General features: G+C 41.1%; 1 protein-coding gene across 4 annotated transcripts in view; it reads left to right on the plus strand.

Moving 5' to 3' along the window:
* Positions 1-25,069, plus strand: part of Dock4 (dedicator of cytokinesis 4) — a 409,351-nt gene that overhangs the window by 179,326 nt on the left and 204,956 nt on the right. For all 4 annotated transcript variants that reach the window (XM_028872268.2, XM_028872271.2, XM_028872270.2 and 1 more), the window contains exons 4-8: positions 1,348-1,403; positions 6,351-6,447; positions 11,891-12,039; positions 17,039-17,123; positions 23,809-23,960. In XM_028872268.2, the coding sequence (XP_028728101.1) occupies positions 1,348-1,403; positions 6,351-6,447; positions 11,891-12,039; positions 17,039-17,123; positions 23,809-23,960 (539 nt within the window). The remainder of the gene's footprint in view (positions 1-1,347; positions 1,404-6,350; positions 6,448-11,890; positions 12,040-17,038; positions 17,124-23,808; positions 23,961-25,069) is intronic.

Here is a 25,069-nt window from a genome sequence, read left to right on the forward strand (position 1 = left end):
TTCATGTTTTTGGTTTAACTTGAGCTTTGTTAAAATTGTGGATGAGAAATTGTATCATTTCTCATTTTCAAAATACAATCTAAATTCCTTCGCCTGTCTCTTTGCTTAAACATAGCTTTTGCAAGAACATCCAACTGTGTTTAATTACTTCATTTCATTATTTTAGATTAGTCCCAAGGAAAGCCTAAGGGATAAATGAGCATATAAATTTAATTTCTTGATACTTTAGCCCTCATTTAAAGTTTTTATTTTTTATTTTTGGACATCTTCAGGGCACATGCAAATGTAGCTTTGATATTTAATTATTCATCTAGCACACATTTCTGAAAAAATTATGATTTCTCTGTCACTTCTGTCCCATGTCATAAATTTTGATTTTAACTTTTCTTTTTTAAGGTTGTTTTATTTGTTAATTCTGTCATGTTGAAATAAATATAAATCTTATAAAAAATAGTTTCAAACAATATCTTCCTATTCATTGCTGTAGAAAATATATATATATATATATATATATATATATATATATAATTGAGCTCAACACTGAGCCATCTAACCAGCCCAAATTTTGTTTCGTTGTTTGGTAATACGAGGAATTAAACCCATGGCCTCATGTAAAGCAGGCAACTGTTCTCTCACAGAGCTCTGCTGTAAGCTAAAATTATTCATTGTCACGTTAATTCTCAGCTTGGTCTGATGTTACATGTCTGTAATCCCAGCACATGGGAGGCTAAGGCAGAAAGATTGCTGAGTTTGAGGACAGCTTGGACGACATAGTGAGAGTTCCTTGTTGGTTGGCCTATAGTGACAGACCATGTCTCATAAACCAATTGCCAGATAACAACATCATAGGTATTTTTTTCTTTTCTTTTAAACCACAGTTTTTATATAGAAGTATTGAATGCTTTTTATTTTCTATTTATGAAGAACATACTTGTTTAGCTGGGCAAAGTAGCAACCCATAGCCGCCAGTCAGCATCGAGGAAGCCCAGCTGGAGGATTGCCACAAGTTTAAGGCCAGCCTGGTCTGTGGGATAAATTCCAGTTTAGACAAGGCTACACTGCAAGAATCTGTTGCAAAAAATAAGTAACTGAAAGAAAAAGAATGTATTTACTGAGTAAGATTTGATTTTTTTTTCAATTATATTTAGAAAATCTCTAAATGTGTGAAGTTGGAATAGGTATTAGAAAATAACGATTTGTGCCACATTGCATTTTAACCCATAGAGTGTGCTGGTGTTTTGCTGTTCCTCATATTGTCATGGTTGTTAACTGTTTCAGACATAGCTGCTTATAAACAACTGACCTTAGGAGACAGCTCGACCGTAACCTTCATGTTTTCTCTTCCAGGGTATATTTCCTTCCAGCTATGTTCACTTGAAAAATGCCTGTGTAAAGAACAAAGGGTAAGGATGCACTATATTCATAGTTGGAAGGTTTCCCACAGCTGCTGACTACCTTGGAAATGAAAGCCTCAGTAATTGTATTGCAAAATGAACTACAGAAGATCAAACCACGGCCTCTGTTGTCTGATAGGAGATACTAAAGCAGCAGATAGACATAATTAAAGAACCCATTTCTGAGTGCTGAGCCGCAGGGGCATCCTGGGTTATTGCCATTTCTCATTGTCCATCGATCATGGAACTTGTTTAACCTTAAACAGAGAAATTGGTTCTTCTTGGTTTCCTGATGTTTAGGGAAACATGCCAGACAGAGGCCCTAACATGGTGAGCCATATAGTCTCAACGCCCAGGAACCTCCTTGATTTACCACTAGTTAGAGAAAAGTGAAGCCTGGGGCCAGTGTGGTGCTGAGTAAGTAGAGTGCTTGCTGTGGAAACCTGACAACCTGAGTTTGATCTCCGAAAGCCACACAAAGCCGAAGACGAGAACTCACTCCACAAAATGTCCCCTGACCCCCACGTGCCACAGCACATGCATGACCTCATATACATCACACACACACACACACACACACACACACACTAATACCAGATAAAAAGTTAAAAACAAAGCTGTGTGTGGTGGTTAACCTTTAATCTCAGCTCTCAGGAAACAGAGACAGGCAGGTCTCTGTTGAGTTTGAGGATAGCCTGGTCTACACAGTGAGTTCCAGGCCAGCCAGGGCCACATAGTAAAGCCTTGTCTCAAAAGCATAAGAACAAGAAAAGCAAAGCTGATCTCCTCCCCCACGTGAGTATAATACCATGTCCTATGTGACTTCATACATTATTCTGATATTTGATCTATGGATTGTATCCAGTCACAGATTACCCCAAATGTGGCCCAACACAAAAAATACAAACTCCTCACTTAAAATCTATGCATTTAAAAGAGAAAAAAAAACTTTGCATGCTTCTTCAGCGTGTAATTTAAATAACAACTATTATTTAAAAACAAATCATCTGATATGCCTGAATGCTATGTTTTATTGCACAGATTTCATTGATCACTGAGGACTTCTTGTGTATTTAACAATATTTTCACTTCTAAACTGACTGGAAGCAGCTGTCAGAATCATATCAAGCAAATGAGGTCCTACAAAATATGCCTGGTGCTGAGTAGTTAACACAAGTAAATAATTTGTTGTAAGGTGGATTTTTGACACATACATTTGGTGCCAATGTCATAAGGAATCATCTGTGAATTAATTGTAAATCTTATTTTATTACCCAAATGTACAGACTCAGTGATAGAAGTTATATATGTATGCAAATAACAATAAATAGCATCTTTTTCTTTGGACTCTGAAAGCAAAGTATAATATATTTAAATTTTAATTTCACCAAAAATTTCTAGAGACGTTATCAAAATGGATGATTTTACATTCACCCTGTGTAAAGCTGTGGTACCAGATTTTAGATCAGTGAACTAACATGGACAAGTCATTGAGAATCTATGGTACAAATACATCGAGGTTCCCTATTTGGATAAACGGTAAAGCACCTGGGGTACTGGTGTGCTGTTTGTCACATACGCCAGTACTTTAAGCAACTGTGGTAGTTTTTCAAGATAGTGGACTCCAGGTATAGTTTTCATCTGTTGGTGAGACTTACCTCTGCTGCTTTTGTTGGACATCCTGAGTTCCTCATTTTCAGTTTTATTTCAGTGTTGGCTTTCTTTAGTGATTCTGTTTCATTGTTAAATTCGCTTCTCATGTCCTGAATTGTTTTCATTCAACTGTTTGTGTTGTCCCAGCCTTCATTAAGGTCTTCATTCATATCCTGATGAAGATCCTTGAGCATGTTCATAGCTGTTGTCCTGAAGTCCTTGTCTGGTGCTTTGGCTCAGTTGTTTTTCCGGGACCTGTCACAGCAGGTTGTTGTTTTCTGGAGGAGGCACATTGTCTTGGTCTACTCCATCACTTAAGATGTCCACCTGGTCACGTGGACACACCTCCCTCCCTGCTGCCTCCATCCTCAGCCACCCCGATGCCCCTCATCTTTAATGCAATGACTCCATCCTACACTGTGTTCAAGGAGGAAAAGAGTTCAGAGGCTCTGGTAGTTTCTTAGCTTCATTTCTTTTTGCTGTGATAAAATTCCCCAACAAAAGCAATTTGAGGGAGAAAGGGTTTATTTTTAGTTCCCAGTTCCAAGTAACACTCCATCCTGGTGGAGAAGTCAGCATCAGGAACTTTAAACAGCTAGTCATAGTCTATCTGCAGCCAAAAGCAGAGAACAGTTCATGAAAACGTGCCCTCTTGTGCCTAGCTTTTGAATTTTGAAATACTGTCTAGGACACAAACTGAGGGAATGGTGTTGCCCACTTCTATATTGGATGTTCCCACACCGATTAACATAATAAAGACCACCCCTCCTCACAGACTTGCCACAGGCTGATGTAATCATGACTGTCCCTCATTGAGACTCCTGTCTCAGGTGATTCTAGGTGCTGTCCTGCTGGCAATTAACCAAGGCATGACCGGTGACATGAGACATAACTTTAAAATAAATACATTATCTTTCTTTCTTTTTTTTAATTTTTAAAATTTAATTTATCTTATGTGTATGAGCATTTGACTGCACACATGTCTGTGTACCATATGTGTGCCTGGTGCCCTCAGATGCCTGAAGAGGGGGTTGGATGCTCAGATCCTGAATTTATGGGTGGTTGTGAGCCACCATATAGGTGCTGAGACTAGATCCTGTGTCCTGTGTAATTGCAGCCGGAGCTGTTAACAGCTAAGCTGTGTCTTCAGCCCTATATTTTTGTTGTTGTTCCTGGTATACTCGTGTATATCTCTCCCCACTCCATGAGCCTCAAGAAACTGTAAATGTGGGAAAAGGCGTCCCAGAATTTGGTTGTTTGAGTAGAAGATTTACAGGTTCTAGGTCATCACCGGGCCTGATGGGGGTCATAGGGCAATGGGAATTTAGGGTAGACAGACTCTTTTCTAAAAAGCAGTTACTGCAGTCGATGTAGATTCATGATTCCAGGACTCTAGGAGGAAAACTTTGTCCTGAAAACGTTCAAGGACCCAGAATGTTGGCTGCTTGCTGTTCCCAAGAGAGAAGGTCATCAGGATGTTGGTATCACCCAACTTACTTAAGCAGATTTTTAACCTGATGGACCGACTGCTAGGATGAGGCTGATGTCAAGTTTGTCCCAGAATAACTGAACAGAATATATTTCAGGGCAGTTGCTTAAGATAGATTATTTCAACACTAATTTAGGAGTTTATGTAATTAATACAAAAGAACTGCCCTGTCTGCATGGTATTTTGTGTTAGAGTTTTGCATTTTGTTTGGATAACCCCAAGTGAACTTTCCACATATTGAATTGTCTATGGTTCTTTCCTAGGTCTTCAGAGCAAAGTAGGGTCTACGATGGGGGTCTTTAAATTAAATGGGAGTTTGTGAATTAGGGGAGCCACTTCTGCATTGTTTAATTCTCGCTAAGACCTCACTTTTAAGATGTTGAGTGCAGTGGGAAGGATTCCTGGAGATTTCTTGTTTCCTCTTGGACTTTGTAGAGGATCATTTTATAATCTCTGAATCCAAATATTCATCATTTAAATTGCAACAGCTGCTTCAAAAGCAGAGTAAATGTTCTACCTTTGGGAAGTGTCATGTGTAGGCTCTTTGAACGGTACTGCATCCTCCACAGGGTTTACATTACTGTTTACTTTCTTTCTAGTTTCAAATCCAGTTTTACATTTCAGCTTCACTTATGCCCTAGAAATAAGGGAAATATTCACAGGATAGGATTTTAGCAATAATGAGACATGAGATGGAGCTCAATTAGAGGAAGAATCAAGGCAAGATTTTTAGTTTCTGCGTTTATGTTAGGAAGATTTCCCCAAAGACAGCTGTATATACTTGGACATGACATCATAAAGGAGCCGCAGAGCAGTTAGCCTCATGCTAAGAAGGAATCTCCCTTGGAATTTAATAAGCTGTTTCCTTTTACATATAAGATATTGGCCTTTGAAAAATAAACCTGAAATAAAGGAAATAGTCTCCATTGATATTGCTGATTGCATTCTTCTGAGAGGCAGTAATGATAATGACCATGTAACCTCTTGAACCAGCACAAAACCAGAAAGAATTTGACAAAAGAAACTAGAGATGAAAGAGAGTCTTCTATGCTAAAGGCAGGACCAAAGGGCAAACGAAAGCCCTCCTCTCATTTATCTCCTTGTGATGCTTCTTTTCAGGACAGCCATACATATCTGACTAATAATCCTTGTTTCTGACTTTAAAAGAAGAAACAAAAAGAGTCTATCATCTTAAACACAGAGAGGAACATTCTGGAATGAATATCCTAATATCTATGACATCTTAAGCCTTGGCTATACTGCATGGTAACAGTGTTAGTAATACACAGTTTTTCATTGGCCTGTTCCAAATAATATAATTAAGGGGTTAGTGAGGTCAAATGAACGCTTAGTGAATGCTGTAGTTACAGGTTAGTTACAAGTTCACATGCCATGCATCCAGATGGCTGAACAGTACTTCTTTTACTACTATTAAGAACGCTGGTCTTAGCACTTGGGTGATAGCAGTCACCTCAGAGTTGATGTAGTCTGGTGATCTTGTGTGGCAGATGAAAACTGTTGAGTTTGGAGAGATTGAAAGAGTTGTCCATTGGCCAAGCTGTCACGGGAGTAGACATTTCTGTTGTTCCTTCTCCCCTGTTCCATTCAGTCTTAACCAAGATGAAGTGGCTGCTCCCTTGGGCATTGTATTACCCTTACCTATAGCATTCCTCATACCAGCTCATAATCATGTCCTGGTTGCTGGCTGCCATACCGCAAGTGGATTTCTTTCCTAGTTGATCTTCTTGAGTATTTAAAAGAAAGTGTTGTCTTTGCTATTTATATATATGTTTTTGTCTTCTTCAACTTCACAGACAATTTGAAATGGTTATTCCCACTGAAGATTCTGTTATCACAGAGATGACATCAACATTAAGAGACTGGGGAGCCATGTGGAAACAACTCTATGTCGTAAGTAACTTTTAAGGGTGAGATTTTTAGTTAGATAAGTGTCTTGAGAAATATGTGACCATGAGTAACCATCAACTAATATGTGAGAGCATGCTTTAAGTCACTGGGTCTTCTTTGGAAGTCAGGGGTGTAGATCTTACTTAGTCATAATTATATTATAATCTCTTCTTTCCCATGGAGCATTGGTTTTATGCATTGTATTTCAATATCACAAGAATATAAAAGATAGGTCTTTAAACATCTAACCAAACATGGGTGTTTATGTGGACCTAGTTTTGGATTTCCTAAATATTTTTTTATTTCAAAGATGAAGCCATTCTCAATGCAGTTTTAGTGGTGGTCTATTTCAGCACATCCTACTTCTATGAGAAATTTGAGTATATCATAAGTGAAAACTTAAGAGTTAGAGAAAGTATTCTAAATATACTAAGGAAAGAAAGCCAATTTTGTGAAAAAAGGGTTAGAGTTGTGTGTGTATTAATTTGCTTATTATAACTAATAACATTATTTGTTCTGGAGTTGTCTGACCCTATCTTGTGAGAGCTGATGGCTTTAGAACTCACTAGGAAGATCCACAAGATAGTTTAGGTCTTAGATGAGCTTTTAAAGTGTAGTCTTTATATACAGTCAGATTGTACTCCTCCAAAGCTTTGTGCTGAGACAGAGTCAAGGGAATGCAGATTTGGCTATTAGATTTTTTAATTTTAATTAAGAAGGTCATAAAATACAAGTATTATTGCATTGAAAGTAAATTTGTAAAGTATTTGAAAAAGTACATCTTTAAAATACTTAATATTCTAGATTTATAATATCTCTGTCTCTCTGTTTCTCTCTCTCTCTCTCTGTGTGTGTGTGTGTGTGTGTGTGTGTGTGTGTGTGTGTGCCTGTGTGTGTACACTTAAGCCCATATCCTATTGTAGTTGAACAAGAGTATCTACTTTTTTTTATATGACTGCTAGTGAGGACCAAAGTTGACTTTGTGTTGTTTAGTTATTTCTACATGCTTTTGATGTCATAACCACTCTGGGCATCTACTCCAGAGACAGACTTGGTTGATTTAAAGATCTGCACATAGTAAAATCTACAGGCTACTGTTCTGAGTAATTGGAAAGGGATTAATTAGCTAACAATGTCTGATACTGGAATACTAGTCATTTATTTGAGGAGCAAATGTGAAATTCAGTTCAGAGATAGATTGACTTTTGAAACAAGGATGACATGATAGTGTTGGGCTTTCTTGTTTCTCTTTTCCTGATTGCATAGATGCTTTGGTTAATTGTACATTTGTGTATCTTGGGCGCTAGCCACACTCTCTTTAGCAGTTTTAAAGCAAAGCACCTAACCTTTTCTTTTTGTTTTGTTTTTTCGAGATTGAGTTTCTCTGTGTAACCCTGGTTGTCCTGGAACTCACTCTGTAGATCAGGCTGACCTCGAACTCAGAAACCTGCCTGTCTCTGCCTCCCAAGTGCTGGGATTAAAGGAGTGTGCTGCTATGCCCAGCTAGCACCTATGTTTGACGAAAGCCATAAGTTTTATAGTTTGCCAACAGTATTATGAGGTAATGTGTTGTGGTTCTGCTTCTTCCTCAGGATCAGTGGCTTCACTGGTCCAAAAGGGTGAAGGGAGCAGAAGTGAGGAACAGGATTTAGACGACTATGGGTACAACAGAGATAGCCCTCGGGAGATGGCTTCAGTGAATCCAGAGTATAGGGAATATATAGGACTGAGGAGCCTGGGGACAAACCCTAATTTGCATTAAGTGGCGGTGGCACACACCTTTAATCCCAGCACTCGGGAGGCAGAGCCAGGCGGATCTCTGTGAGTTTGAGGCCAGCCTGGGCTACCAAGTGAGATCCAGGAAAGGCGCAAAGCTACACAGAGAAACCCTGTCTCGAAAAACAAAAGCACAGTCCTGTCAAAAGGCTTTGTGTGTGGCAGCTGGGTCCTATAGCAGAGATCCTAGTACAAGTCTTGGTTACCATAGGTGCAGCAGGGGAAGACTTCCAGCAGGAAACTGTGCCAAGGCCATCTAGAGATAAATCAGGCATCCAGGCCTAGAGATAGCCTTCAGATAAGGTCAGGCCTCTGGGCCCAGAAACATTCTCCGCATACGAGCAGGTAGAAAGCAGGAAGTCTCGCTGTGGAGGAGGGAGTCTTCCATGTTGTGGAGCTTAGAGAAAGCTGCCAGGCTGTGGTAGACGGCAGCCTCTGACCAGCAGAGCCTCCCAACAATGTATGTAGACATTTAAAAGCATATAAAACAATGGTAACTGCTTGAGAAATTCTAGTTTGTTCTTTTAAATAGTGTTTAAATAATTAAATAAGGGCTTAAATAATCACCTTCAAATTACATCTTAATCAATTCATCAGTGTAAGCAGGAATAATGTTGAAGAGGAATGTAGACCCTGATCTATGTTTTACATCTCTCTTCTTACCTGGGGTTCTTCTAGGTAGTTTTATTCTTGAATCTTATCAAAGATGATTTATCTGAAGCCCCACACTAAGCAGTAAAGCCAGAGTCAAAACCTAGGTCTGCTGCCCCAGAAACCTGTTCTCTTCTCATTTTAAACCAAATCACACCTCAGCCACTCTCTAACATAGAAAACAACAGTTTACTTTTGGGTGCATGTCCAATATACTGTGAGGATTTCTGGGGTTTGTTTTGATCCAGTTGTTTACTATTGTAATGTATTCTTTTCACTTACTACCAAATGGAATACAGTTTTATTTTATTTTATTTTTAATATTTATTTATTATGTATACAGTGTTCTGTCTGCATGTGTCCCTGCAGGCCAGAAGAGGGCACCAGATATCATTACAGATGGTTGTGAGCCACCATGTGGTTGCTGGGAATTGAACTCAGGACCTTTGGAAGAACAGTCTGTGCTCTTAACCATTGAGCCATCTCTCCAGCCTCTGGAATACAGTTTTTAAATATTCCTCAGGATGCTTCCGAGCTCTCCACTTTTCTCAAAATCAGTTTTTTTTTTTTTACAAAATATAATTGTATGACCAGATCATATATGTATGTTTTTCATTATTTTTGTTTTGTTTGTTTGCTTTCCTGTTTGTGTGATAAGTTTGTTTGATAAGCCCAGGCTGGGATGGAGTCATTGTATTCCTCCTGTGACCAGTGTTAAAGGTATTATAGCCACCATGCCCACCTCTCTTTCTTAAAGAAATGTGCTACATTTGACGTGTAGGCCCATTGTGTGTTGGACTATCCCTTCCACATTTAGAGTGTCTCCCCTGAGAGGGAGCTGACCAGCTAGTTCTCATTTTTATGAAAGATTTTGCTACCTTCTCACGTCAGCATCTCTTGTCAGAAGATATGATCAAGGTCCCCCTACTAAACAACATGAGCAGGCACATGCCTTTGCCCCTGTGACGGTGAGGATGTGACCTCTCTACTTGGCTGCATGAGTCCTGGCCTTTCATAGCTCTCTTATGTAATTTATTTTCACTTGGTGGATTTTCCCTTCCCACCACAGATATCCTCCAATGTTTCTTGGTCTTCTGCTTATTCATATGTATGACCTAAACAGGAACTGCTTCTGGAGGTGTGCAAGAAATAACACCTATAAATCAAAGTCTTCATTCCTTTCCACCTCTGGGAGCTCGGGCCCAGCTGCTGTAGATGGGAACAGACACTGAGCAGTTAATTACAGGAATAGTGTGCTGCAGTGCCCTTGTAATGGCTTGTAAGAGAGTGTATAACATGAGAAAAAGAGCCGGCAGTAATAGGAGACAGTAACAGAAAACAGGCCCAATAGAGGAAGTTAGGAGTTGAGAGGAAAAGGAGATTATTTATGGCTTGGAGGATCCAGAACTGATTTCCTGGAGAAAGCTTCCCATCCTTCTAGCATATTTGTCAGACCTGTGCAGTACCAGATGGGTCCTTAAAACATCAAGTATTAACACAGCAGCAAATGCATCGCTACATTTTAAATTTTATATATATATCTTTACCTGACAGTAGAACTTAATAATTTTTTGTGTCTTGTAGCTCTAGAGAGCTTTTGGTGGATAACAACCTATAAATTCACATCACTAGTCATACACACTAGTGGTTCTCAACCTGTGGGTCACAAGCCCTTTGTGGTTACTTATCTGATACCCTGCATATCAGGTATTTACCTTATAATTCATAACAGTAGCAAAATTACAGTTATGAAGTGTCAATGAAATAATTTTATGGTTGGGGGTCACCACAACATGAGGAACTATATTTAAAAGGGCCACAGCATTAGGAAGGTTGAGAACCAGTAATATAGACTGTTAATGATTTTTGTAGACAGTAGAAGCATATCTTATAAAGGCTAAGAAAGATGTAGGATAGATGCCCAATATCTCTGTGGTAAGGTGTGTATTTTTCAGTGTTGGCAAAGAAACAGTGTTTGTTAAGGACTTATTGTGAACCATGCTGAATCATAATAGGACTAGGGACATGTTTCTTACTCTGGGATGAGCATTTTTCTTCACACTCTGTCTACTAGCTCCTGTGTCTTCACAGTAACTCCCTGTGGTAGATACTATGGTCCTCTTTACAGATGAGAAAACTCAAAGAGATGAATGCATTGTTGGAGTGTTTTACTCTAGAAGTGACGCAGGTGGAAGTCAGGTGACCATCCAACTCCTAAGGCAGTGAGTGTTCTTCACTTTGTGCCATCATCACATATTTGGTAACAAACCCATAAAATATCTTTGTGGAAAAACAGTACTGTCCAGTTTCACTGATGACTGAACTTATCATCAAGGCTTTTTGGACCCAAGGTCTCACCCATCTTTCTTCCGCCAAACCATGGTGATTAGTGACTTTGACAGAGATTATACTCAAGACATGTGATCTTTTTAAGTAAATAAGAAAGCACCATTTTTTTTTGAGTCTGAGTACTGAGCAGATAATGGCAGTGAATACTGATCAATGTTTGAGTCTGAAACCTCCTTGTGTGTCCAAATTCATGGCTTAATTGATGAAGATTTAGGATCAACCTTCAAGAAATAAGTGGGTGAAAATGTTTTCTACATCATTGGTTTTAGTTGCATGCAGCCTAAGGCTCAGACAAAATCCTGAGTAGTCAGGGATAGAAGTCACATCTTAAATCATAATGGAGTTTGGATAGGGCTCAGGAAGAAGCTCTTGGAGAGGAAAGCTATTCTGTGGACTCAAGCAGCGGCTAGGCCAAGACTGGGTGAGCAACATAGCATCTGTGTTAGGGAACTGACAAGTCACATTTGGCCTGGACAGGAGAGCAGTGTTGTGAGACTTGGATGACAATACATAGAGCTGCATGTCTGTCTGAGGACAAGGAAGTGGAAAGATTTATCCGTGGAGAAGCTGTCTAGATCACGGCAAGCACTTGGTCACCCTCTCCCTTTGCTTACCTTCCATTCCAGTAAGAGGACTGACCGCCAGATCTCTGTGTTTACATATTCCTTAGAGAAACGAAGGCGATCTCTTCCACCGCCTGTGGCACATCATGAATGAAATCCTAGATCTGCGGCGGCAGGTGCTAGTTGGCCATCTTACCCACGACAGGATGAAGGACGTGAAGCGCCACATTACTGCCCGACTGGACTGGGGAAATGAGTGAGTACTGATGATTACAGAGTGCTGGAAGGAGTGTAGAAGTGAGTTAACCTGGATACACTGCTACCACTGGGAGGAATCACACACAGGTTCCCCCTTCTTCCCATTTCAGCCTTTGTGTGGACCATCAATGATGGAGCCCAAAGCCACATCTTGTGGATCTGGTGTGAGCAATGATAGTGTGACAGTGGACAGGTGGTCACAAGAGGAGATTATCAATTTAATATGGTTTCTGACTAAAATGGGTCTTTTCATCCTATAGTATTTCGGTTTGGTGCATGCATTTTCTTTTATTATATACCTCTTCTATATCATGACATAGATCAACAGTGTGATGCAGAAGGAAACACTGATCTTACCAGCCTTATTGCAGTGTGCACAGCTGTGTTAAGTCCTGTGCAGGCATGTAGCCACACTGCAGAGCTGCTTAGGAGAGCTCAGGTAAAGGCTGTCATTGACTGAGATTTACTTTTAAATAAAAATGTGGGGTACTTATTTAAAATAACAGCTAAGCACTTAAGTAGTAAATCTAATTACTAGAAACTCTGACCAAAGCTGAGGCTCTACTCGGTTTGAATATTAATATAGGGGTGACAACCTAGAATAGGCCACCTTTGGTTATGCTTTTAGTTTGCACATGGCCTAAGACTAAGACAATAATGGATTTCCTTCACATCCTGCAAGGCCACACCCTTACCTTCCTTAATAGTATCAAGGTCCTATTCGCTGTTTGACCTTTAGTGGATCTTAGTACTGGATGTAGGGAGGGTGTGGAGAATGAGAGTGAATATGGAACGTAAAAAGAGAAAACACCAGGAAGGAAACCATGAGTAATTTACGACTTTCTGAATCTGGAAAAATCCATCTGGAAGTAGAAAGTTGCTTCCCCTAAGGATAGGAAGTGGCTTTCTCTGAAGCTGCACTTGATTTCTGTCAAAATGTTTAGGGATTACACAGACCCACTACCAGATTTTTAACCCTCCCTCTCACCCACAGTACTTGTCATATCTTATTGAATATGATATGCTACTCAGCCTTTTACAGACAATAATATTCAATTTAAACGTGCCTAGAGGATTCATTCATGTGAGACATAAAAGCAAGAAAGCAGGCGTGTAATGTCAGGAAGAGCACTGAACTAGGGACTCTATAGTGTTCTCTAGTTTCCCTCCTTCTTTCCTTTATTTGTTTCTTTGTGTGTATGTGTGTGCATGTGGTGATCACAGGACAGCTTGCAGGAGTTGGCTCTCTCCTTCCACCAGGTAGGTCCTGGAGATTGAACCCAGGGCCTCAGGATTGACTGCAAGGGCGTTTACTCCCTTGCCATTGCACCTGCCCAGATCACTTTTCAAGACTGGGAACAAGTTTCTGAAACCTTCTCTGTCATGCAGAGAACTGACCTGGAGGTACAAACGCCCTTTCAGCTCCAGACAATTGGACAGAAAACATGCTGTGTCTCCTGCTGGGTTTGATTTGCAACCTTAGTGTTGAGTTTCTCCTTTGTGCCTGGCCTCATGTGGTTCTTATTTTTTGTTTGGTTGATCTTTTGCTGCTGCTGCTGCTGCTGCTACCTCTTCTTCTTCTTCTTCTTCTTCTTCTTCTTCTTCTTCTTCTTCTTCTTCTTCTTCTTCTTCTTCTTCTTCTTCTTCTTTATCTTCTTCATCTTCTCCTTCTCCTCCTCCTCCTCCCTCCTCCTCCTTCCTCCTCCTCCCTCCTCCTCCTTCCTTCTCCTTCCTCCTTCTCCTTCCTCCTCCTCCTTCCTTCTCCTCCTTCCTTCTCCTTCCTCCTTCCTCCTTCCTCCTCCTCCTTCCTCCTCCTCCTCCTTCCTCCTCTTCTCCTTCTCTTCCTTCCTTTTCCTCCTCTTCTTCTCCTCCTTTTCCTACTCTTCCTCCTTTTTTCTTCGAGACAAGCTTCCTCTATGCAGCCCTAGTTGTTTCTGGAACTCTGTCTGTAAACCAGGCTGGCCTAAAACAGAGATCCTTCTCCCTCTGCCTCCCAAGCGCTGGGATTAAAGGTGTGTGCCACCATGCCCAGCTCACTTGGTCCTTCTTATTTTTAAAATCCTTTGACTTTTTACTTAGTTGTAGTTGGTTACTGGTCAATATGCTGGTCCTCATTTAAATGAGAACTAGTTTGTTAATAAGGATGTTGGATGGAGTTAGATTATCAAAAATCACGAGAAAATATGGAACAGGTAAACGAACAAACTAATCCTTTTTCAGTTTGATGAGGGGAAATAGAAGAATGGGGAAGCAGAGAAAAATTCTGAATTAGGACTGTATTGAGGCTAAGTTTTTGACTTACATGAGTTTTAGCTTGTGCTTTGGGCAGTTCTATGGCTAATTTATAGTAAGTTAATAAAAAAAATCCATGAAAATGAACAGTATAATTTAAATCATTCTTTAATTGATACTTTTTCTCATGCCCTTATTCTATTTTCTTTAAATTTTATTGACAATTTATTTAAGAATAATCAACATAGGGATTATACATTTGCCATATTCCTTTAAGGATATGTTCATTTTCTTATTAAAGAGTGCTAAGTGGAAAGCAAATTAAGATAATTTCTTTGCCTATTAAACTAGGTCATATTGTCCTGGAAAATGATCTGTCAGCACATAAATCTCTTACTGAACATAAATTAAGAGTGTGTTCAGTGTCGTGTTGCATATCATACTGGTGAAGAAGAGTCCTCTGGGTATTGGAAGCTTAGATGAAGTAGGAAATGATCCTTCTCGGTCCCTAACAGAATCAGTAGAAGGTGGCTGTCCCCTGAAATCCCCAGGCAGAATTAAAGTGGGGGTGCAGATTCCTGTCACACATAGAGTCCATGACAGCCTCTGAGGTGCTGTGGAGAGTACACAGAAGGCCGAAGAGCTTCATCCCTCTTCCTGGTGTCCCAGAGTATTTTAGTGGCCGGGTTGATAGAAAGTGTGTCCCTTCCTGCCCAGCCCTGGCTTTTTCTATCCTGGATGGTCTTGCTTCATCTGTTTTCTCTAGGCCTTGCCTGATCTTTCCATTTTCTTTGTAAAGCATTGCTCTGATTCTATTTTGTGAGCTAAGAAACCCCAAACCGTGGCTTGTTCTCCCTTAGACAGTACCTGTTAACTGACAGAAAATGAACGGCAACAGGTAAGATGTGTTTCCCGCAGTTCTGACATCAGGAAGCTAGCTCAGCTATGACTCAGGCTGTTCAGAGAATGGAAACTTTGAAAGCTACTTCTGCCAGGAGAAGCTCAGGAAGGGCCTGAAGCTCACAGCTGGAGCTGATCTTGACTCATTTTTGGAGTGCTAGAGATGTGTGGCCATTCCTAGATCTTTTCTTTCTAAGGATGGATCTGAATTCTCAGATTCAGATTCACAAAGAAAGAATATCTTTAACAATCTGTAGATATGCTATTGTGCCTGTTTGGGTTGAGCATTTTATACCAGCTCTCTGACTGCTGGCCAGCTGTGGATTGTTTCCACAGATGTTAGGTGCCCACACGAGGGCCAGCCTGAAGAGACAGACACATGAATACCTTCCTGGGAGAGAATGGAGCTTAGGCACCCTTTCTTAGAAGAAACTTTGACTAAGGCAGGTGCTAAGATTCTTATGTGATTGTACATTCTGGAACCTGTAACACAAATCTTTCATCAGCAAGGTGAACCTGGTGTCAAATGATACCTCGAAACCCAGTTCAGTGACTCCAGGGAGGAGGCAGAGAATGGGAACTGACCCTGTCAGTTTACCTGGAGTGGGTTAGCATGGGAAGATGTGACCACTTTGAGAATAAACAGCTGTACTTACTGTGATCTGAAAATTCACCTCCGAGAATAGATGTGTGGTTTCTTTGAGTATCTGAGCATCATTTAAGAAAATAAGGAAAGGAGTTTAGTGTCAGCTGACAGCCTTCCCATTTTAACAGCTAGTAGTTTTCAGAGTGGCCGGCCAGTGCTTGGCTCCAAGTAGGTACTGAATTAATCATTTTAATGATGCAACTTTAATGATATTTCGGAGCATAGAATTTCAGGATTCCCTGTTATTTTTAATACAGAAGTTAAGAAAGCTGTAGTTCTGTAATTAGACGTACAGTGCCGGAAGGCTTCTACCTTGGAGAGAGAGGCTATGAGAGGGCTGCAGAGTCAATTATTCTCAACAAATTAAGCATGAAAACAGGAGTCTGAAAAAGAGGAGAGTGTGGTTGACAGGGAAAAGCCTGGGGAGCCTTTTGGAGTGACTACGGACACTTAAGGAGGTAAATGGTATCAGTGTTGCACAGCCGTTGCCCTGGAGAGGAACCTGCTAACAGTATCTATCACTGGAGGGAAACGGTCAGGGAAAAGGGTTACACTCATGTTCTCCTGGCCATGGTAAGACATTCTAAATTGAGAATCAGATCAATAACCTGAAGTTGCTAGAGCCTCAACTTTAACCACATATTGGCCACAGTAACACCCAGCACAAAAACATTTCACCACCATGGACAGGCCTGAGCTGTGCTTCCTCTCTGCCCCATGCCTTTGCAGTCTGACCCCAGAGCTTGCCATGAACAAGAAACATGCGTAAGTTCCTGGGGCTTCACAGGGCACATATTGACTCCCGGTAGCCTAGATCGAACCCTAAAGGCCAGACTTCTCTCTTCTTACTCCTTTTTCTAAAACCAAATTATGGCTAACTCTAGTTTCTAGTGTACTCCAGTTTAGGAGGGCTTCTCTGTTGCTGGTTTGTGGGTTGTTGAAAGGTCTCCACCACATAGTATCAAATGGCAGGATCGTTTCATTGAGAGCACTAATGCATCCTGCCATGATTTGCCTCTGTCATATTCTGTTTCCCAGTTTTACACGACTTTCTGCTATGTCCATTCCAAATGCAGAAACAAGTCATGCTAGACACAATGGGAACAGGGCAGTGTGTCTGATCAGGTTTGATTACATCTCCAGACACTGTAGTGAAAACATTCTTAGTACATTCCATAAAGGTGACTTTTCTCCCCAATGTTTGAAATTTGTTTTCTAGACAACTGGGACTAGACCTGGTGCCTCGGAAGGAGTACGCGATGGTAGACCCCGAGGACATCAGCATCACTGAGCTGTACCGACTGGTAGGTGCACAGAGCGTTTGCTCACCGGCTCGCTGCTAATTCTGTGGTTCCCATGGCCGTCTTTGTAGTAGACGTTTTAAGAACTGGGTGTTCCAGGTTTAATTCGAAGAGAGTAAAGAGACTTGCAAACTGAGGTGACCGTGTCCCAACAGTACCGAGGCTCTTTTCCTGACTCGGAACACTGAAGTTCTCCACGTGTAGCTAGAGTTTTCCTGCCTTGCCCACAGTCAGGACAAATCTTTGTCACCCGCCAGTCCCACAGCTGCTCAGACCCAACCAAGTAAACACAGAGACTTATATTGCTTACAAACTGTATGGCCATGGCAGGCTTCTTGCTAACTGTTCTTATAGCTTAAATTAATCCATTTCCATAAATCTATACCTTGCCACATGGCTGGTGGCTTACCGGCGTCTTCACATGTTGCTGGTCATGGCGGCAGTGGCTGGCAGTGTCTCTCTGCCCCAGCCTTCTGCTTCCCAGAATCCTCCTCTCTCCTTGCCCACCTACTTCCTGCCTGGCCACTGGCCAATCAGTGTTTTATTTATTGACCAATCACAGCAATTTGACATACAGACCATCCCACAGCATCCACGTAGCCCTCCACAGGAAGTAAAGTTCTAGGAAGAAAATCCAGGACTTTTACAAGCCCTTTTTTCTTTTGCCTTTGCCCACTGAAAGGCTCACACGTCGCACTTCTTCACCTATTGTATTTCTGTATAATAAAATGGTCACCAAGGTGCTGTCCTTTCCCCTCCCATCACATATATGACTTCAAAAAGGAGCTCTGAAGTTAGCCTTCGCCTGCTGTTTTACATTCGTCCTTGGGCCCGCCTGTTTCTAAGTGTCGGAGACCATTGATAATCCTAAAACATTTCACACACGCTGCCCATCCCAGGGTCACCTAGGACACCGTTTTCTTTCCTTAGTTGCCTGGTAGTCTACTCTTTGGCTTGGTTGTTTTAATATAGTTCAGTCTGTCCTTGAATTTAGCCTGTGCTTCTAAATTCCTGTGTGGAATTTCTTGATAGTAAGTAAGCTTTTTCCAACCCCAAATTAGAGGAGAAGGTCTAGGTTAGAAAGAGTTTTCAAAGGATGTTGCCTTATGCCTAACTTTACTGTGATCTCAATGATGACTATACACCATGCTATAATGTTCCTAGAAGGAAGGCCCTCCAGAAATAGACTCCGTTGTAAAGGTTTTGCTACTTTTGATGTAGTTTTCTATGTTTAAGATACTTTTGTGAAAGCAATGGGTAATTCTTAATTGATGATTATACATGCATAATAAACTTTTGGGACAAGTCATCAGTTCCCTCAGCTGCGACATGTGACACACGAGGAGTCAGTCTCAGTTAATAACAGTGCCTTCACTTTCTTCCTTGTCACCCTTCTGTTCAGGATATCTGTATTTCATGCTGTGAATCGGAATGCTTTTTGATTTTTTAAGAGGGTTCCTTTATGGTACACTGAGCTTTTGGCATTCAATATTGCATACTGTGAGCCTTTCTTACATCTGTGTTTAAACAGAATATCTGGCCTGTCTTAAGGAAACAGCTGAAGGTGGTTGGAGCGGTGCTAGGGTGTAACTCAGTGGAGTACTTGCCTAATATGGATAAAACCTCTGAGTTCTGTCCCCAGCACATCATAAATTGGGCGGGCTGTCACATGACTCTGCAATCCTAGCCTTGGAAGTTGGAGGCAGAGGATCAAAAGGTCAAGATTATCTGTGGCTACACGGAATTAGGGCCAACCTAGGCTACATGAGACTTTCTTTAAAAAGTTTGGGAAGGTGATTGGAGGGAGAAAGAGAAGGTGGAAAGAACACAGTGAGCATGCCCCAGGTTTACTTACCACTCTTAAAACAAATGTAATCTGTGTTCTTTATTTGTTGCTCATGGCTCCTTGCCTTTTTAAATCAGTCAAATCTAATGCTATGTCTTTACCGTTGATTTTACCTATTTTATTTTCTCATTTAAAATCCTCCGTGTTAAGTCCTGAGGCCGCACTGCCATCTCTTCCCTGGCCTATGCCCTTCATAATCGAGCACAGTGCTTCCCTTCATAAGCACCAAGTACGCGATTCTGAGGTCATTTGGTATTGTGAGCACACCCTGGATTGTAGCTCCAAACAACTGCCTTGTCAACCTCTATCCACTCAGCACTGTCAGGCTTAGTACTTCACCTCCTTGTGTTTCTTCATGTGCTAAGTAACCAAGTACTTCTTTCATGTTGATTATGATTGCCTTTCCTGGGGACATATTGAAGAACACCTAAGCATGCAGGCAGGCTTCGTTCCTTTTCACCTTCCGTTCTTCTTCATTAGAGAGGCAACATGGCAAAAATAATTGATATCATATGTGCTAAATCCAGGCATTAGGTTCCTCTGAGTTTAATGACATGGATAATAGCAGCCTAGACCTGATACAAATGTAATTTTACAATGATGTAGAAGCAGAAAATTTTCAATTGGGTTGTGGCTAAATTATGTACACAGAGCTGCAGACGTATTTTTGCCATGTAGTACTTGACATTGAACAGCAAGGGCATCTCAAAGTACAGTAGAGATGCAGAAGTTGTACCCTTTATGTCTGTTCTCTGTGGAGTTGCAAGGACAAAGGTTCACTGCAGTTGACTAAGCTACTTTAAGTCTCCATGGAAGTTCCACACAACACTTGCCTTTATCTCTCTCTGGCAGAGAATAGTTGGACCTGGAGATTTAGCTACAGATATGAAACATTTGATGACCAACTAATAATGCCTGCCATCAATACATTTTCCCTAGTTTGAATTTCTATATATAACTCTGCCTCTGTCTTTCCTTTCAGCATTGTATATAGGGTGTCAATTGATTTCACCTCTATTAACATTGGACTTTATTGATGGTGGTGGCCTGATCGGCAATGATGCTGAGAGTCTAGGATCTCATGTAGGCCCTGATGGATTAGCAATTCTTCCATTTCTGGGAAAGACAATAAGGGGGTGATGTGGTATTTTATAGCTCAGATTCTGGTCCAAAATCATCTCTTTACAGACGAGGAACATAAAACATAGTAATTTTTGTGCGCACGCGCACACACACACACGTAATGTCTCCTCAGTAGAAATTCCATGTTCCTGTTTTTAAATAAGGATGCTAGCCCCCCAAAAGAGAACTGGTGTTCATGAATGTCAGAAGGACACGTTCTTTTTGGGAGGCAGCTATTTTTCTTCTTCTCAAGCCTCTTGTGTCCTCTCTCCATCAGGCATCCTGCCACTCTGCTCTTTTCCCTTTGTGCAACCTGACAGCAACTGCCTGCCTTTGATTTCACCAGGGAGAGGAGTTGGGGTTCCATCACCAGTTCCTTGCTTTTGTTTGGCAGGGTATTATCATTTTAGATCAAGGACCATGGAGGTTGACAGAGTATTATCAATTTAGATCAAGGACCATGAAGGTTGACAGTATATTATCATTTTGGATCAAGGACTTTGGGGTGAAGGTAAATGTCCCCAGGAAAAAAATGGTGGTTTCTTCTTCTTCTTCTTCTTCTTCTTCTTCTTCTTCTTCTTCTTCTTCTTCTTCTTCTTCTTCTTCTTCTTCTTCTTCTTCTTCTTCTCCTCCTCCTCCTCCTCCTCCTCCTCCTCCTCCTCCTCCTCCTCCTCCTTCTCCTTCTTCTTCTTTCAGTATCACACTTGGAACACAAGTTCCAGATTGATATTGTACCTTGGGGAGAAAGGTCCTGGTTTTGTTTTTTGCTAGCCCTGTTCCCAGACCATTGTCACCCAGTTAGGCCCATCTGAGGTGGGAAAGTCTAAACCTTACCTTGAAAGCACATATCTACCTGCAAAAGTTGAATTGCCAAAGGCCACATCTGAGTTCTGCTATGAAGAAAAGCTAACTGGCCAGAATCTCTGCTTATTTTGGGCCTGCAGAGTATCTTTTCAGGGACATTTTATGTTTGTAAGGTCCTCTTGTCTTATTAGCAGTTCTTAGTGGTCTAGAGCAGTGGTTGCCAAATAGAAAACAGTGGTTCCCAAAGGATTTTTACTCCCCCCCACCCCAGGGGACATTTGACATTGGCTGACCTGAGGACAGAATTTGGTTGTCACAACAAGGGTTAGCAGTAGAGAGAGTCCATTTAGAGGTTGCTATACACACCAAAGCCCATTACATCTCCCTCCACCAAGACTGAGAAACCTGGACATAGCCCACTCATCCAGGAATTAATGTAGCACATGAGGAATGCCAGCTTGAGTGAATGAAATCTTTGGAGTGGATTTGTTTCTTCTCCTAATAAATGGTACAGTTAAAATATCAGGCATCAGTGGATGCAGTACGGCTGTCAGGTACATCTGCAGCTGTACATTATTTTACCATGGGTTATTGTCTGTGTTGCTACCATCAGGTTACAGCTCCCAAAGTATAAGCATGCCTTTTAATTCATTACTGAGATGCTTTTTTCACCGAGATATTTTTAGCACTCCTCAAAAATACCAAGAGATAAGCAAGTAATCATAACCCTTTAAAATCCAAATTCATCCCAGATCTGGGAGAATGGTGGGCAAGTGGAGACTGTGTACTAAGGAGTACTAGACACAAGGGTGTATTCCATGGGCATGTAGCACAGAATCTTATTCATAGCATGCAAGGGAGGTTCCAGGACAGTAATTAATTACCCCTCAGATGCAGCTATCCCTTTTTTCGGTCTGCTGTGATTCACAGCTCTCCACATATGATCTCCATCAATAACTCTCAACCCTCATTGTCCATTAGAGCCACCCGGAGAGCCTTTAAAACTGCAGCTCCTGAGAAGCCCCCACCCCCTGGAAATTCCCAGTTAATTGTTCTGGGACAGGACCTGGGCCTAAGTATTTGTTAAAAGCTCTCTTGGTGACTCTGAAGTGCAGTCAAGGTTGAGAACCCCGCTCTAGATCTGTTACATTATTTGCATGAGTAAGGGAGTTGATTTTTTTCCTGTTGATTCATACTGAATGCCATGATTGATGCTGGAAGCTTTGTACTCTGTGAGGTCAAGAGCAGACACCTCCTGGAGGTCAGTTCTTTACAGGGGACATTTGTGTCTGGCTCCCACTCTGGCCTTTGGTAGCCATTCATGTCTTTGGAGTAGCTTGTGCTGTGCTCCACTCTAGACTATACATATGTGGAGGTTTCTAAGTAACTCAGCAAGTGAGTAGCAATTCTCAGGGGAAAGGACTTCCTTTTGAATTAAAGGGATTTAGTTTTATGAGCATGTGATGTGTCTTTTGCCAGAGTGCAAGAATTTTGAAAGTACAAAATAGAGCAAACCTCATAGAAACCGGGGAAAATTTTGCTTCCCCTGCCAGTGTGCCTGGTGAGTATGAGGTGACTAAAGATCTACTTAGTGGGTTACTTGTTTGTGATCTTTTGCTTTTAGATAGTTCATAATAAAAGAAGTGCATAAACTTTCTGATGATGCTATGCAATTGCACTTAACAGCTGTCAATTGTAAAAAGTTAGCCAGTCATTTGGTATTATTAAACTCTATTTACCAGCCTTAAAAGGTAGCTGATATAGAAATGTGGCAGTGTGCCTTCACCACTAACAACTGCCCATGGCCATAGAGTCCAAATTCCTAGTGCTAGAATGAATCCTTTCTTCACCACGAGTCTCAGATGGGATAACAGTTGGCAGTCTATGATGTGAAAGTGAACATACAATCCTTACTTCACCACTTCCCACTCTGTTAGTGCCCAGGATCTCCAGATCCTTTCCTGGCTGTCTTCTCTTGCATCACTGCTTCTCAGGTAGAGATCCAAGGGCTGAGTAGACTGGCAGCAGTTGGCAGCTGGGCCAGTATGTGCATGGCAATAGAGAATTAGAAGCCTGTGCAAATTTTTACATTGCCATGGTATTCTCACTGTCTTTGTGTTTTGTTTTGTTTTCTGGAAGTATTTACCTATCAGCCTCCAAAGAATTACAAGAAGAAATAACCTGAACTGTCACTACAATCAAATCAGCAAGTCCTGTTCTAGTAGAGAGACCGGAATTCTTGCTCCTTCCCTAGTACTTTGCTTGGGACAGTTTTCCAAGGAGTCTTTGGCCTTCCCAGGCTCCAATCAAATTATTTTGGGGGCTCTATAGTGACAATATGTTTCCCCTTTCATCACTCTTCTAGGGAGTGTGTGTGTGTGTGTGTGTGTGTGTGTGTGTGAGAGAGAGAGAGAGAGAGAGAGAGAGAGAGAGAGAGAGAGAGAGAGAGAGAGAGAGAGAGAAGGTGTCTCAGCAAGTGTTGCCCAGTCTGCCTTTGAACTCCCTTTGTGGGCAGGTTGGTCTTAAACTTGAAATCTCCCTGCCTCTTCCTCCCAGGCAGCTGGGATTACAAACTGCACCACCAGGCCAGCTCTCTTGTCTGTTCTCTAGGATGACAGGTTTGTTCTCATCCTGAAAGCTGATCGGTATCAGCAGAAATCCTTTGAACTTCCTCCCTCCCAGATCTGTGCCCTGAGTTGATATCATCTTAAGGTTAAAATTTAAAGGAAATCTTAAAGCAAGAGCCCTTGATCATCTTAACACAGATGCTAGAAGAATATTTGAAATTTAGATTAGATACTGAATCTAGCATTGGAAGAAATTTTACTATCTCAGTCCCCATCACACCACAGCTTTGTGCCGTTACTTTCTTCAGTCTGCTCTGATCGTGTTTTTCCTGGGGTGTGTATCATTCAGATGGAGCATCGACATCGGAAGAAAGACACCCCAGTGCAGGCCAGCAGTCACCACCTCTTTGTCCAGATGAAGAGCCTCATGTGTTCCAACCTGGGAGAGGAGCTGGAGGTCATCTTCTCACTCTTTGACAGTAAAGAGAATCGCCCAATCAGGTAATGGCATGTGACACAGAACTTGAGTTTCTTGATGTAACCGTGGCGGATGTTTACAATTGGCATGCTTCCAGATACATTTTTCGTCTACCGCCTCAGTTCATTTATAGAGCTCTAAGTTTCTGATTTACCTACCCTCTGGGTATTTCCGTTAAGCTTGGATAGATTTGAGAATTCCTGGGAAATCAAAAGGTCTATAGAATCCTAAGTAGGCTTAAATGAAAGATGGCCCCAGTACCAAGCCAGTTTTGTTTTAGTTACTTTGTGTTGATAATGCCAAGAAGATAAAAGTTCTTTATGGTATAATGTTTACTTATTGAAGTCAGCACATTTCATCTTTCAATTTGACAGTAAATAATAACGTGGATCTTCCTGTGTCTGGATTGATGATATCAAGGAAGAACTTCATGCTTGCAGATGCTTCAGTTGAAGTATCAGCACTGTGAAACAGGACAAAGTTTGTGCTGTTTTCATCCTCAGGGCTGACTCTTCCCTGGTGTGCTACTATATGGCAAGCTTTTCATTAGAAGTTTTGGTTTTTCTGAGGTGTGAGGAATCAAATCTCAGACTTTGTGCGTGCTAAGTGAGACCCCTAGCCCAGATTTTAATGTTTAGGAAAAGAATTAGAGTAAATGTTATATTTTGTGTATCCAGTCAAACATTTGATCTCTTACTGAGACTTTATGAGAACTATATTTATTTTGAATTGAAGCATAAAGCACTTTATTTTAAATTAAAAATTCACATTAAAATTATGAATTAGGATGGAATTACTTGAATCACACGTAGTGGTCCATTTGTACAATGCTTCTAAAGTACTTATTAAAATAATCTTTAGCAGTTCTAAGCCACACATACTGATTCATAAACAGAAGGTAATCTAGGACTATTTCCCTCATTTTCTAGGAAATATGTGTGAAGTTTATTTTTAATGTACTTATAACCCTAAACATGATGGGTAACTTACTGATTAGCTTTTAATGTACTGGCTCTTCACTCTATTATTGCATTGTTTCAGAAGAAAGAACTACAGACGTAAACTGTGCTTTTAGAGAATTGTGGGAATCCTAGTTTGGTTTCTGTTTCTGTGATAAACAGCAGGCCCCAAA

This window comes from Peromyscus leucopus, chromosome 14, assembly GCF_004664715.2.
Source record: "Peromyscus leucopus breed LL Stock chromosome 14, UCI_PerLeu_2.1, whole genome shotgun sequence".
NCBI classification, from domain to species: domain Eukaryota; kingdom Metazoa; phylum Chordata; class Mammalia; order Rodentia; family Cricetidae; genus Peromyscus; species Peromyscus leucopus.